Raw genomic sequence first — 15,875 nt, 5'->3', positions numbered from 1 at the left:
CTGATGTGTCCAGAACTGTCTTTAACCAAAATGACGTAATTTTCTTCTCAGAGACTCGAGAACAAGACAAGTACTTGCTTCTCGTGTCTAACCAGGAGTTAGGAAAGGAGTGTAAAAAACATTTATAGTCTTCATGTATCAAATAAATGTTGAGGTGTGGCTTCACATGTAGAGAAACATGACATCCTCCTATCAGACCAGCTGAGGTTAAATGTGTCTGCCAGTCTATCGGACAAATCTAAACACCACAACCAGGAAATAAGTTTAGAAACATTCAGGGTTGTGAATAAAAATAAGATAAAAGGTTGCAGTAATAAATCATACCAAGAGCGATGTACTTTAAAAGAAGCAATAAAAAACGAAGAAACGGTCAGGAAAGAAAAAGGAGGAGATAAAGACAGAGGAAGGAGAAGGTGAGAGGAGTTTACCTGAGTTCCTGCAGTCGTCTCCTTGCTGTGGGACTTGAACAGAAAAGGCAAGCAGGTCCGGGGCCAGTAGAGATTCAGGCTTACGTATCTCGTTAAGCCAGCGGCTCATGTGGAGCTCTCTGGTGTCCGACGGGCCCTGAATCAAAGGAACCAACTTCTCCTTCGTCCCTTCTCCTGAACCTGAAAGACACGTTAGCATCTGCAATAAACTCTGGAAGCTGCTCTGCTGTTAAACATTCTGGTCCAGAAAACCAGGACTTCTTGTGAACTTGACAGCATTATCCTCATTACTCTTGCAGGGCAACACTTGTTTTTGGTTCTTCTTATTCATATCACAGCAAAACTAGCAACAAAGCTTCTTTTAGACAGAATAAAATAAAACTTTTTGACCAAAAAGGAACCGGTGCTGGTGCTAGAACCAGTGCTTAGGTGGTTCAGCTTCGATGCTGGCAAAGAACTGGTTTTTTGTTTCGACTGAAAGAGTCTGGTCGGTGCTGCGTCATCACCGGCAGGTCACCAGGAACAGAAATCAGGATCTGGAAATGTGGGTTTCTTTTGGGTCGTCCAGCTGCTTTTTCTGGTCCCCAGAAATCTTCTGGAAAATTTGTTAAACTAATTTGCTGAAATATTTAATATTATATTATTATTATCAATAATCTAATCAATAAATTTATTATTATATTATTACTAATATATTACTATTTAAATATTATTATTACTGCATTATTCCTTTACTCTACTTGAATAAATTATGACATATTAAAGATAATAATATTTTTATACAGGTATCACAAATATACTTGGTTGTTATTGTTTTTGTATTGCTAATGGATTACTATTGTTGTTATAGATATTATATTCCTTCATCACTAGTGTGGGATTACATATAAACTTATGCTTCTATACACTCCTTTTAAATGATTTGTCATGTTTTATTTCTCTTTTTTTCTTAGATTTGTCATTATGTTCCAATAAACTTACTAAACCGAGAGAAAAAAAAAAACAAAAAACAAACTTTCAACACTCATATTTTGGCCAGGTAACCCCACAACCAGCTGCTGATGCACACAACAAGAAGCGGTTCCAAACTCTGACCCAGCAGAGAGTTGGTGCCAGGATAGAAGCAGTTTTTAGAACCAGGAGCTTAGGCAGTGGAGAGCCAAAGAACCGGTGCTAAGCCAAAGAACCGGTGCTAAGCCAAAGAACTGGTTCTAAGTCTGGCTCTGGCTCCAAACCAGCCCCCCTAAAAGCCCCCCAAAGAGTGAATCACTGGATGTATGGAGATACACCAAAATAAATTAAAATAACAAAATAAATCAAGAAAAACGTTTAAAAAAAACAAAACACTGACATGTTCAGAAATATCCAACCTCTTCACAGAGAATAGATAAAAACGCAGCCTTGAAAGCGACACATAAACAACATAAGGACTAACTTCATATTAAAGCCATGTTGAGTGTTTTTATGTAGCAACATGCTTCATGTCTACATATCTTAATTAGGATAAACATCCTGGCAGAGTTTTAGCATCATTTCATCACACGCTGCCGTTTTACGACACACGGCTCCTGCAGCGTTGGAGGGAATAAAGCTGCATGGATGTGAAGACGACCAACACGGCGGTGGCGTGAGGAGGTTCTATGTGAGCATGCTTCATTAATCAGGCGGCGCTCCATGACGTGGAAACAGGAATATGAAAGAAAAAACATCCTGATGTCATCAGAAAAGCAGCGTACTGAGGAAACACCACACCCACTATAGTAACAAAAGAAACATTATCTACCTTGGCAGATGTTTCATTTAATTTTTCACTTAACTTAATCTATATCACAAGTTCATTAAATAAATAAAAAGTTAACTGTAAATGTTCGCCACTGTCAGCCTTATTGACAAGCTGTCATCTGCTGTCTGGTGACCTCAAAAGGAACTCCTCATATGGACGTTATTCTACGAACTTCAGAGATGTTAATTTTAAATGAGGAAAATCAATTGCACATGCTTTTTTTCTTTGTATTTCCATAATAACAGCTGCAGTACGTCTCATGTGCGCAGCATCATGTGTGCATTTTGACCCCGTGAACCCTTTGCTATGACAGTGGCTTAATAACATCCTTGCCATCAAAGACGTGGCCGAAGCCCAGTGACAGCACCTCGGGAGAACGCAGCAGCTGAATCACATGGCTGGAAAGAAGTCAGGAGAAAGACAGGAAGAGACGGAGATAAAGTGGAGTGTGTAAAAGTATGAGTTAAAGAAAGTAAAAGAAGAGTCGAGTCTGTCTCACTCTTTCCCTCCTACACAGGCAGTAAAGTTTTAACAGGGCACAGCTGTACACACCTGGGGTCCTGGCGCACACTTTTACAGCTCCCACAGTTCCCGAGGCACATTTCACCATCGCACGGCTGCAGAACTTCAGCTCCACGTTTTGGACCAAGCCTTCCAGAGTCGGTGACGGGCCTGGATACTTCACACCTAATAAAAAAAAAAAAAGGGAGAGAGAGGAGAGAATATGAACTGCGGCAGGTTCTGTGGCTTTGTTAAAGACATCAACGATATTTACTTTTTGTTCATCAACCAGGTGAACTTAGCGGCGTGGAAAACACCAGGAGGAGTCGGAATCACTCCACCTCTGTGCTCTGCTGTCGTCTAAAACACAACAATTCATGCTCTGATCTTAGAAGGATAAATCAGCCATTCGCCCACACAAACACATTCAGAATGAACTTTTATTTGGACCTGACTTTACATTACTGGGGCAGAAGATTAGAGAAAGTGTGGGTTTATATTAACGATGCAGAGCTCCATTTCTCCTGCATCCAGCCTGCTGTCAACTGCAAACTGTCACACACGTTACATCACAGGAGTCCGACTCTCTTCCCTTTAATCGTTTGTCTGAACAGCATCTTCTCACAGACCCTGTGTGTGTGTGTGTGTGTGTGTGTGTGTGTGTGTGTGTGTGTGTGTGTGTGTGTGTGTGTGTGAGGGCAATAGCAACTCAAAACGATGACTTTGTAGTGATTTTAAGGTCATATGAAGTACAGAGAAAACAGGAGAAAACCAGAAGATGTTAAAGAATATGAAGTTATGGAGGTTCAGTGCCAAACGGCCTGCTGAAGGAGGAGAGGAGGATCTATCCATCTCTTGCCACATTCCTTCAGTGAGCATGAACTCACGCTGGATTCTTACGTCACCCGTTCCAACAAGGCTTCACAGATCTTTTCCTAAAATCTTTTGTCTTGCAGAATTTATTTCTGACAAGTGTTCCCAGACCTCTTCAGCTTTCAGCTGGTTTTTAGTCGTATGTTTAAACACGGAAACTGAAGAAGAAGAAGTGACAGACATGGACCTATCAGGGACTTCTTCCCTGCAGGACAGTCAGACAGACATGTTAGATACAGATCAGCACTTCTGCAAACTGCTGGAAGTAGAAAGGAACATTTGGTAAGTCCATGAAATAACCAGGAATCTCTTACATCCATATTTATTTCCTGACACTTTAAATTTCCTATTATTTATTTAACTATTGAAACTGTTTTGTTCCTCTGATTTATGAGGTCTGTTTAATAAAGTTTCAGCTACATTATGAGCATGCAGATAATCTTTATGATAAAACACAGGAACAAGTTATTCAGGGTAAGGACTTTATAAATAATTATTTGTGCTAATCTCTTCTCCTGAAGGTACTTCAGGTGTTCCAGTTAAGGAGGTGTAGTTGTTGGTTCGCCCAGTAGATTATTTTTAATGAAATTCTGTATTTAAACAACTTTGATTATTAATGGAAAAAAACATTAAAAAGATGCACAAATCAGGGAAAAGCTTTCCTGAGGGCCAGAATGTTTCACTTTACATTGATATGAATGGAAGAAACACCAAGAGAAACAACAATAAATCATATCTCAGGTTGAATTGAATTTAAATTGATTTCAAACATGTAAAGGCACATAATAGCTATACATTATTAACAGACAAAAAACAGATAGTTATTAGTAGTAGTGCTTGGATAAAGCAAACAATACTGACATAATTGACAAATACATATTCTCTTTACATATCCAAAACAGACAACCCAACCTGGCTCCATCAGGGTTGAAAACACAACTCTGATGGAGCTGCGATCTTCAAACACAGACAGGCAAAGTAAAAAAAAAAATCCACCTCTGTGAGAGTGAAGGTCAAACTTCCAAAGTCCCGACCTGAATCTGTCTGAGACGATGTGAAACGTCCTAAAGATTGCCGTTCAATCAGGACTTTCCAGAAACGTTTCTGAACTGGTTTTTACTGAGAGGAAACTTCTGAAATTCCTCCTCATCACTGTTCAACAGGAAACATCTGACGAGACTTACTCCTGCAGGTTTGTGAAGATTTTAACTGTAGTTGAAATGTAATTTTTATTTCATAAAGGCAGGATTTGCGGAGACAAATACATTCCACACTTAAGCACTGGAATTACAGAAAATTGCTCGAATCCCTAACCGCTGACTTCCCTTCTCTTCCTCTCACTCAGACAAATTACCAATCAACCTCTTCACCTGCTGCCTGAGAGGCCCCTATAAGCCCAGATGGAAGATGGTAACGTTAATAACCTTCCTGCAGTCGCTCTGCCACACACTTAATATATCTGCAGGTCAAACGGAGCAGCACGGCATGCCTCTCTGAGGCTCTGGCTGCTTACCTCCCTAACAGCGCTCCGTCTTCCAGACAGAGCCAGGTGGTCCACTGTTTTTACTATTCTGGATAAAATTCAATACATTATTATTTTTAAAAAGGAACTTCTGTGTTGTGTTGTGCGGTTTGGTGAAGCGCAGTTTGTGTGTGCAAGCTGTGATAAAATACAAAGTGACATAATTAAGATAAAAAACTAAAGTAAAGATGAGCATTTGCAGTTTGTGAAGACAATAAAACATTTGTGTTTATTTGAAACTATTAATGTCAACATATCCATTCACAAGAAAATGTCATAAAAAAGAAAAGTCTGTATGTTTTGAGAGGCAGAGTTTTATAGATATGCTCGTGTCGATGCAACTCGAAGACTTTTGGCTCATTATTCCGGATCCTGGACCAGAGGGAACGAAGGAAAACTACATTAGGTGCTATGGATGGGATATCGAATTGAAAAAAAAAATAGGATATTGGGATGTTTTGCTTCAAAATGTTAAAATAGATTTTATTTGTCAAAAAATTAGATTTTTTTTCAAATAAATACAAATAATCCATTATAATTTTTTTTGTCATTTTTATTGATCTTTACTTGTCTTCTTGGACATGATAGCAGCAGAATGATGGTCTGGCTACTGTGTTGTTTTTTCCGAATTGAAATGAAGAAAAATGACGAGCAAAAAAGTTTTATACATTTTTTTTTTTTTTTTTTTTTTTTAAAGTTTACAAAAATCTCGAAGAATCGTGACAATTGCAATAAAAAAAAAAAAAAAAATTAGAATTAGATTGAATCTGGACATAAAACTAGTCGCCCTCTCCTCCCTGGAAACCACAGAACTTTGTATATTTTCCATACAAAGATCATCGAGTGTTTCTGACTGAACCTAAAACAGACCAGACTGTCTTCATCCGGATCCAGTTAAAAGCAGAACTGAAAGAAAGGTGATGACTAGAGATGAGTGCACACAAACAAACTGCTCCCTCGAGTCTGGAAAAGATGGAGATATGAGAGCAAGACAGTCGGCAACATGACGGGGGCCGTTCCCCCTGCTCTGCTCTTTGACAAATGGCACCAGGGGTATCACTATAACATATCCCCTTTGCCCACGTAGATGTCCAAAAGGCCACGGTGCACCTGCTGGGGTGGGAGGTTGTTGCATTGGGGGGGGGGGGTTGACAATGTTATGCCCAGCTGTTAGACTATAAAAATGTGGGGTGCACAGGAAGAGTGTGAGTGCACGGGTTGGTTAGTTCATCAGCTGGAACAATGGCATTCTGTGTGTCTCACGTGTGTAAGGTGCATTTGTGTGTAACACAACCAGGCGTGTGTGGTTGTGTTTTTCTGTGTGTAAAAGAGCGACAAAGCGAATGAATTTAATATAGTGTGTGGCGCTGTTACTCGTCAAGTAAAAGCAGGTGCAAGAAGTACATAAACACACAGCTCGGGGCCAAAGGCTATGCCACACCATCAAACACACGGCGATCAGGGGCAGCTGGATCTCCTGAAGTAAAAACTGATGAGAAAGCTGAGAGGAGGCGGGGAAGGAAGTAGTAAACTGGTTTCCAGTGCCTCCACTCAAAACCATTATAAACAACAAACTAGATTCACACATATTTATTGTTTACATGTCATGTAGAACTTCTTAGTCTCCAAACTGTGCTGGTGTCATTTATTCACTGATCAAACACATTGATAAATCCAGTGGAAGCAATGTGGGCTTTAATGTCTTGCCTGTGAACTGGAAAAAAAAAAAAGATGAAACCAGTCACCTTCCTACTGACAGACAACAACTTTTCTATACACATGATTGGATGAAAACAGACGTAGTTAAAACCTGGACAGTTATGGTTATTATACAGGGATAGTGCCTGGCAGCAGGCTATGTCTACAGTAAGATGCATGTTGTTGTCAATATTAAGATTTATCACAACAAATATCGCAGAATGCTTCAAGGTAATGATTTTAAGCTGAAATAGAAACGTGTCATCTTTACGAAAGACATTCATTACAGTGATGAAAATCCAAAAAAAAACTCCAGCTATGTGAAGATCTGCACCCTTTAGGTCCTCGATGGACGGTGTCCTGCAGGCTTTCTGTGTGTCCCTGCTGCAACGCATCTGATTCAAATCAGCGGGTATTTAGCAGAAAAGTGCAGAGCTTGTCTGAGTCTGAGTCAGGTGTGTTCCAGCAGGGACACTTGGAAAACCTGCAGGACACCGGGCCTTGAGGACCAGGATTAAGGGTCCCTGCTGTAGAGTCTATAGTCCCATTTCTTGTCTCCTCTTCAGTATCAGCTACTTTCTGCAGAGTGAGAGGTTTTAAACACTCGATAGGATATGTGGGGGATTTGTGAGAGATTTTAAAACAAATCAGGACATACTGTAAACAATTGTTATTATTTCTCCCTGTTTTATGTTCATGATTACACAAAAGGTTTCCAATGACGGCTGTGTAATTCCAAAAGGTATTTGTTCATCCAGAATGTAAATCCAGAATTTTTTTTTTTTTTTTTTAGATGAGCCTGAAAGTTGGTTCATTTTTGCCATCTTCATTTAATCTTCACTCTGCCTGACAACCAGCAGATTTTACATATGTGTATATATACATATATATATATATATATATATATATATATATATATATATATATATATATATATATATATATATATATATATATATATATGAATTAGGGCTGGGCGACATATCGAATATACTCGAGATATGGTGGCTAGTCCCCTGTGAGATATAGAAACCGTCTATATTCGTCATATTCGAGTATCCTGTTGTCATGCAGGTGTTTTTAGCTGTGGGCGGGGTTTTCTCCCTCCTCCTCGACTCTGCACCGCTTTGCACAGAGAGTTAAAGCAAGCGCACCTCGTTACGTACATAACGTGAGCTACGTGCTACGTCATGAGAGGCAGCGTGTAGCAGCTTTTCTAGCAGCGCGAGTTACAAAAAATGGAGGAGGTATTTCTTCCAAAGAAAAATAGTACAAGATCTGTCATCTGGCGGTGGTTTGGATACCGGAGAGACGATGTTGACCAAACAACTGTCGTATGCAAAGTATGTCGCAAAAGTGTCGCCACAAAAGGTAATAGTGCCACAAATTTAAAATGACATGTTTCTGCCACTGCTTTAACTGTTCAATAAATACGGTTTTGATCAATTTGTTTCATTACAATTTCATCCTTTTTGCATGAATGATTAAAATCAGCATATCTTAATGCAGTATGAACAATTATGTTTTAATGTAGACACAAAATCATCTTACTGATGTGATTGAATGCACCAAAGCATTAATTCAGAGCTAAATATTCAAGGCAATATATGATATATATCGAGATATATATCATATATGCCATAAAAATATTGGGATATTACTAAAAGGTCATATCGCCCAGCCCTAACATATATATATATATATATATATATATATATATATATATATATATATATATATATATATATATATATATATATATGTATAAAAACCTTATTTTCTATAAGTAGACTAATCGCTGTTAGCATCATGTTTTCCTCTCCGTCACCACTAAGCAGTCTGTGTGGAAACAAAGCACTGCTGAAAGCCTGAAGGAGCTTGTACCCAAACAGAGAAAAACCCCAAAAACTATCTGGACGAACGCTCATGTCACTGCGCCACTCAGTCACGGATATTTGTGTCCAAACAGAGAACACACACAGTGATGCATACGGGAAGTGGAGACTACTTCAGTTGTTAGTGGGTAGATGTGTGTGTGAGCACAGTGTGCAAGACATCTGGAGAACTGAGAGCCATGCTTCACACATTCCAACATGTCCTGCTCTCACTTCTTGTATGGGAAACTTTTCTGCCTGCAGTGATGGACCAGGGAAAATGACACCTCCACACCTACCTGTATTACCTCTCACTTATTTTAAATTCTCTACTGTCATAAGAAAGTTTGTTTTTAATAACACCACAACGATTTGTGACTTGTACTAAAACAACAGCAGCAGCTGCGTTTTGATTTAAGTTATAACACCTTCATAAGCGACTGCAGTTGGATGTCAAGAAGCAGCACATTAAGGCCAAATCTTCACGTGCAGGTAAAGGGACAATGGAGGATAAATAACCTGGAGTACTACAAGCCCTGAGTCTGGCAGTGGGCCCAAAGCAGCGAGGGGGCTGACAGAAAAGGAGGTAGACATAGACAAGTTGGGTAGCCTGAAAGCAGCCAGCTGAGCCATTAAGTGCTGATGCAGAAACAATAACTGTCTCTCCTAAGTCAGGAGGGGCTGAAGTAGAAGCAGTAAGTAGGAGCAGGTCTACTGGCGTCCTGCCCAGAACTGACACGCAGCAGAAATACAGACAGATGCAGAGGGAATGGGACAGGAAAACAGACAAGGCCAACCAGCAGCGGTTTGTCCTGCAGTTAAAGCCAAGAGGAAAGCAGCGTTCCCAGTTAAACACACACCGGCAAGCGGATACCTGACTGTCATGAAATCTCATAGATCACCTGCTATGATAGTAAAAAGCAAATACCTTCAGGTTGTTTTATTATTATAGTTTGTGTTGTGAGAGTTTGTCACCTTTTCAAAGACAAGAATATTCATATTTCTTCTTTACTTCCACACAACATGGACAAGAAGTCAGAGTACAAATGGTAGTACTTACAATAAATATGTCATCACTACACAGAGTTATGATATTTACAGGTAAACTTTGTCTGGAAAACATCAGCAGATGAGCTAATTTGTCCATTGATATGAGACACAAAGACCACTTTTAATAAACAACCACACACACAAAGGCAGCACGGCTTGGACTGCTTACAAAAGAAGAAGAAATGAAGTCATGCTGCTGTTTCCCGTTCTGTTTCTCTCAGCTGTTTTAATGGCTGATGAACTGGCTGGTGCAAGTACAAAAAAAGAAACAAAAAAGTTAGGAGCCTAAAAAGTAAGTTTTCAAGTGGAACGAAAAAATAGTGGTTCCACTCCTTGAATGATAACATCATCGGCTGGCAAAGGCTGGATTCACCAAACGCTACGAGACCAAATCCTCAATGAGTTTAGGAACAGGGACAACAATCTCATCCTTTAAACTGTGGACATCTTGATGATTCATCAGCCAGCAAACCAGGTGAGAGGGGTGTGGCATTCAGTCTCAGCAGCAACAACAAGACAAGAGGTAGTCTACCGACACCCCACCCCCGGCTTTTCCACTAAAACCTGTACCAGTGGATCAGATTTGCTTGCTTGTCTGCATGTATTGTTTATTCTGGGAAACGCGTCTGTTATAATGGAGCCTGATGACTCAACAATCTACCTTCAGGACCAAATTCCCAAGCTGTGAAGTGCTCCCAGTTGGGTTCCAGTTGAACTGGTGGGATGGTGGGCTGCTTCACTAGACGGCATTGAAGCTATAAGACTCCAGAACAGAGCTGGAGTCAGAACCAGAACCAGCATGGTGCTGGTCTGTGGCCAATAGTCAATAGTTTCTCTTTTAGACCATGAAGAAAAACAATCAACTACACCTAATTTTTCATAGCAATATAAATATTCCGGTTGGATTAAAACAAAAACAAGGCAGGTAAACAACTGTCCACATTTCCATGGAAAAATGCTCGTCACAATCCTCCAGCACACTGAAGACAGATCATAGCAAGTCTTTCCAACAATCATGGTAAAAGGACTGTGATGGGCTGCTGACAGTTCTGGAGGTAGCAGGGACTGGGGGTCTAGTTTTCATAATTTTCCATCTCCTCCAGGTGTTGCCTGCCTTTCTGTCTGCCCACTAAAGCAGTGACACATGTTCTCTGCACATTCAGACCATGGTTCTCTCTGCCACTGAATTACCACAATTAAGGAGTCTTCATGCTGAAGCAATTTGGCGAACACTAATGTGCCCAGGCAGCGAGCTTTGGAAGATGGTGAAGGAGGGGGGGTGTTGGGTGTTGGGGCAGAACGGCCTGCTAAGAACGACTAAATCAGGAGTTAGAGAACAAGTGAGAATGATATGAGAGAGTTTAAGAGGGAAAATGGAGACCAAAGCGCACTAAGAGTGATAAACATGTGCTATGACATAGACAACTCCCGCATTGCCACTTGTAAGGAAATAATTAGCCGGCGGTGAGATAGGTCATTAAAACACAGCTCTGGATGAGAGGGTCTGCTTCTCAGCCTCTTATATCCGCAGCCTAATGCTGCCCTGACAAACTCAGTCAGCGTTAGAAAAGAAGCGTTGGAGCTTTGAAGCAGCGGCCAGGACGGGATGCCAGTGTGGTTCCACCAAGAGAGATGCTCAAGAATACAAACCACAATTAACGACGCTAAACCGGTCTTTATTGCTGAAATGCATCTCTGAAGTACCGCCTTCTCTTTCCTTCGCCAGCTTTCAAGACCCCTGTGTCTGCGTAACTTATGCAAGATCTTTCACTAAAGATTTCTCTTCTTTTCTCCACTCGCCTTTTGGGACAGAATGAAAGACAGAACAAGCGGAGCATTCTTGTTTACTAATAATCCATGGAGATCAATATTTATGTCTTAGCTTTGAGGAGGCTGTGTGGTGGTAGCCAAGACGTGACTGGGGTTTTGGTGCTGCTCAGGCACTTCAATGGGAATTACAGGGGAAATTTATGGGCCTGTGACGTGGAGCTATGTGCTCAGTCGGCACTAGTCACTACCCTCAGATGGGCTGGTTGGCTCTCTGCAGGGAGCCAGCTCTGCAGACACTACTAGATGACATAAATACAACAGATTTATTTGGGTCTGTCATTGATTCAGGGCTTGGTAACATCCAGAGTAGTCTGCTGCGGGGGCTTTAAGACCAAGGATTCTCATATTGCAAATTTGTTTCATGTCTCAAAGTCGCTCTGTGTGGAACTTTTCAGAAAAGTGTTTATCATCAAGCTAGCCATTAAACTAAGCATAAAAATTAAACTTCTTTCAAACTGCGTCGTGTGGTAGAACATAACGTAATTATAAAACTGGTAATAATATTTATATTCAGTTTTAATCATAAACTAGTTTGAAATGAGCTTTAAACTCAAATGGCTTGAGCTCCTGTTGCAGAAAATCTGTCCTCATATTTAAGTAGAAGAAGAAAGCACACTAAACACACCTTGCAGTCTGTTTAACACATAAACTAATGAAGAGAGGAAGGCCTGCTGAAGAGTCTTTATCACAGAAATGATTCTGGCAGCAGAGGTGGGTTGTATTTCTCACTGGGTAGGCAGGGTTTATGCCATATGGGTTAGAGCGGTGTCATACCAGTATGACAATAGGCACGACACAACGGACAATACGATGGTGAGGAATGTTTGTATTTCCCAGACCATACGTTTGTTTGCTGCTTCTTTCCCTGATTATCTTTTGAGCTTTGAGTGAAAGGTGAAGTGAAACAACTGAACCCCTATAAGATGTTTATCTCACATGCTTGTTTTTCATCTCTATGTTTCCCGATCACAGAACGGCATTGTGTGACACCAGCATTTCTGCCCTAAACGTACCGTTTTATTCCTCTGTGGACCTGCAGCTGAACGGGTCCAGAAGTGGAACAGTTAAACCTCGTTTCCACCAGCAAGTCCGGCTCGGTAAGAGGAGGTTTGGTTGGGTAAATCCTGATCTTTGTTGCATTTCCACAGACAAATTTTTAGCCGCTATGATAACCGACGCATCAGCTGAATAACAATGTGATGTCATAGCAGCATATAATTAACTATGATGAAGAAGAAATACAAGACGAGAATGTCGGACATCCAGCAGTTTGAACTCTTTCTCATTGTTTTGTGACTTTAAAGAACGGTATTATCTACCTGCAATCATGCAGTGCTTCTTAGTCTACAGACTGTGCAGGTGTCATTTATTCACTGATCAAACACATTGATAAATCCAGTGGAAGCAATGTGGGGTTTAATGTCTTACCTGTGATGAAACCAGTCACCTTCTTACTGACAGACAACTTTTCCATACACATGATTGGATGAAATAAGACGTAGTTAAAACCTGGTGTGTGGATAGTTATGGTTATCATACAGGGATAATACTACTAGTATGATGCATGTTGTTGTCAGTATTAGGATTTATCACAATGAAAATTGCAGAATTTTTCAAGGGTATAATTATAAGCTGAACTAGAAATGCGTCATTTTTGCGAAAGACTTTCATTACAGTGATGGAAATCCCAAAAAACTCATGCAACGTCAACACACATCAGGAGATGATGACAACAATTACTATCATTTCTTCCTCTTCTATATTCACATATCGTATTATAATTAGATAGAGAATGGGACCCAACTGGAAAGGTCCCAAAAAAGTAGGATGGTTCAGATCAGACATTCAGGCCTCCTTTTCCAGTTTTTTCCAGGAAATCAAAAAAAACAAAAGTGTAGTGTACAGAACCAGACTGGTTGGTCTAAACGGGGATTTAAGCTCCATTCTATGGGCCCATTTTGTAATGGAAACACAAAGTAGCATACTGGCCAGCACCTACCTGAACCATTATTACCCATTACAGAGAAAAGTGGGCAAATAGTCAGCCTAACTGAGAAATCTCTTAACACCGTCTGAGTTTATCTTCCATTTTGATATTCCAACACGTAGAAACCAAAAGAAAAAAAAGGATTAAAACAGGAAACATTGTGAGATAGAGCCTGTTGAAGACGTCTCTGGGTATATGGGTTTGTATCATCATTAAGCGGTTCTTCTGCGTTTCCTTCATCCCGTTAAAGATATTCATTTTAATGTACGGTAAAGCCTAAAAAGACGAGACACTTCTGTTGAGCACTGACTCAAATAGCCTCTATGATTAAGTTGTGACTGAAGGGAGCAACGGAGAAAGACCAGGCAGCTTCTCTAAGACAAAAGAAAAGTCGGGAAGGCCTGAGTCTGGATTGACTTAAAACATCATCACAATCTGCCAGGAGTGGAGCGAAGGCCGTCTGTAGCTCATTGAAGTTTTCATTGACAAGAACCTTCTCAAGTTCCATCCAAGATTTATTTATCGGTTCTCTGATGCTGACAAAACGTGTTTTTTATGTCAGAAATGAGGCTGCATATGGATGAAAAAGCCCTTTCCCTTTCCTTCCCCTCCTGCTTTCTTCCTGTCCTGATGTCAATTCGTGAAGCAGACAAGTAGACAGGCAGAAATTTCTTTCAAACCAATAATTTACCTCTTCAAAGCAGTATGGATACTTGAGTGAGGGGTCAGGCTACGCTGAAACAGACATCTCAGGGCTTTCCTTAAACTTCCCATCTCTTTACTGACATTTGTGACAACCACAAACCATACAAAAGGCTTGTCCTTCTGTCTCTCACTACAGAACAATGAAAAATGATGAAAAACTGTATGAAGGAGCTGCATGTATGGACTCATTATATAAGCTGCGTGTTTCTCTGGCCTGGAATATTACGTTAGTGAGTGCATCCCCCCGTATTGATGCTACCAACACAGCTACACAACGTGTAGAAGATCAGATTACAGCAGTGACAGAGCGATATGCAAATAGACACTTTTTTCCACTCTAATAACACAAAGCTATTACAGACACTTACTGTGCTGCAGCATCACAGGGGGATTTGCGTCAGAGTCATGCTCCTGGTGCCACTTAGATCACAGAGATGTGAACTCCCGGCCGTGACAGGAATAGCCTTTTTCATGCAGTGCAAAAATGCGTGAAAACTATTGTTGACATGGTCTATGAAATCACATTTGGTTCCAAGTGACGGAAAAGATCGGAGCGAGGAAAAGTCGAAATAAGTTCCGCAATTTGACCTTGCAACTTCTTTTTCCGTCACTTTCTCTATTTTTATCCTCAATTTCCAACCTATCCGCACCTCTCCCCATTTGAGGAGAGCATGGAAGTAAAAACAAAGGACTTGTTTTAATAATGAGACGGTTATGAGTGAAAGCACAAGTCCTCCTCTAATATTATCAACATGCCTCCAGTTGCTATGCAGTGACAGCATGGATTTGCTGTATCCAAACATTCTTCAGTCATTTGCCATAAATGGGATCATATGGTGTGAGTTCAGAAGTACATATACGATCGAGTATAGATAGAGGTGGGCATGCATCTGTGCATATGTGGTTTTCTTTGTGCATGTGCCTAACCTGACACTCCATAAGGAAGCAGAGCTGGGTTTAATAAAGCAAACCAATGGCCAGTTGTAATCCTGGGCACTGAGGTCGGCCCCACACTCTTACTCTCTTTATTTCCTTCTTTCTGTCACTTTTCCCCCTGACCTTTAGATTCCTTTTCTCTTTCATTTTTCATTCTGCTCATTATAACGTTCACTCTCTCTTCCTCTTCCTCTGTTCTTTCTCCCCAGAATCTGTCATGCTAAAGCTATGTAACAGCTCATATATTACCCAGCAATCATCCAGAACATGGCTGGTGACCACCACCACCAGCTAACCCCCCCCCCTTGTCCCAGGCCAGACCACCGTAGAGCTCTGTGGCCAGAAACACCAGCTGTGATAGAAGTTGGATCCATCACTGTTGGGGAAAAACTGCTTCTTAATTTTATTTACTTTAACCTTTACTAGTTTAGACGACTGGTCTGTATTTCTGCTGAATGACGCTCAGCTACAACACACTGTTAGTTTAATCACACAGGAGGGACAAGTCAGATTACTATAATATCAGGAAATATGTGTGTTAAAGGTGGAGTATGTAAGATTTTCAATATTTTCTAAATAAATGAACTAATAAAATAACTGCAATCATAATTAGTTTTTTTTTTTTAAAAATAGAGGTTCCAGTCTGTCCATATTTGATGCGTTATGAAATTACAAGTTTAATTAATGA

General features: G+C 40.4%; 1 protein-coding gene across 1 annotated transcript in view; it reads right to left on the bottom strand.

The window, feature by feature from the left end:
• Positions 1 to 15,875, bottom strand: part of vps13b (vacuolar protein sorting 13 homolog B) — a 433,420-nt gene that overhangs the window by 320,664 nt on the left and 96,881 nt on the right. Inside the window, exons 18-19 of the mRNA XM_079241403.1 lie at positions 2,764 to 2,898; positions 429 to 608 (exon numbers count right to left, since the gene is read on the bottom strand). Coding sequence (XP_079097529.1) covers positions 429 to 608; positions 2,764 to 2,898 — 315 coding nt within the window. The remainder of the gene's footprint in view (positions 1 to 428; positions 609 to 2,763; positions 2,899 to 15,875) is intronic.

The sequence above is a fragment of the Telmatherina bonti genome (genome assembly GCF_933228915.1).
Source record: "Telmatherina bonti genome assembly, chromosome: 5".
NCBI classification, from domain to species: Eukaryota; Metazoa; Chordata; class Actinopteri; order Atheriniformes; family Telmatherinidae; genus Telmatherina; species Telmatherina bonti.
This window is presented reverse-complemented; position numbering and strand designations above follow the sequence as displayed.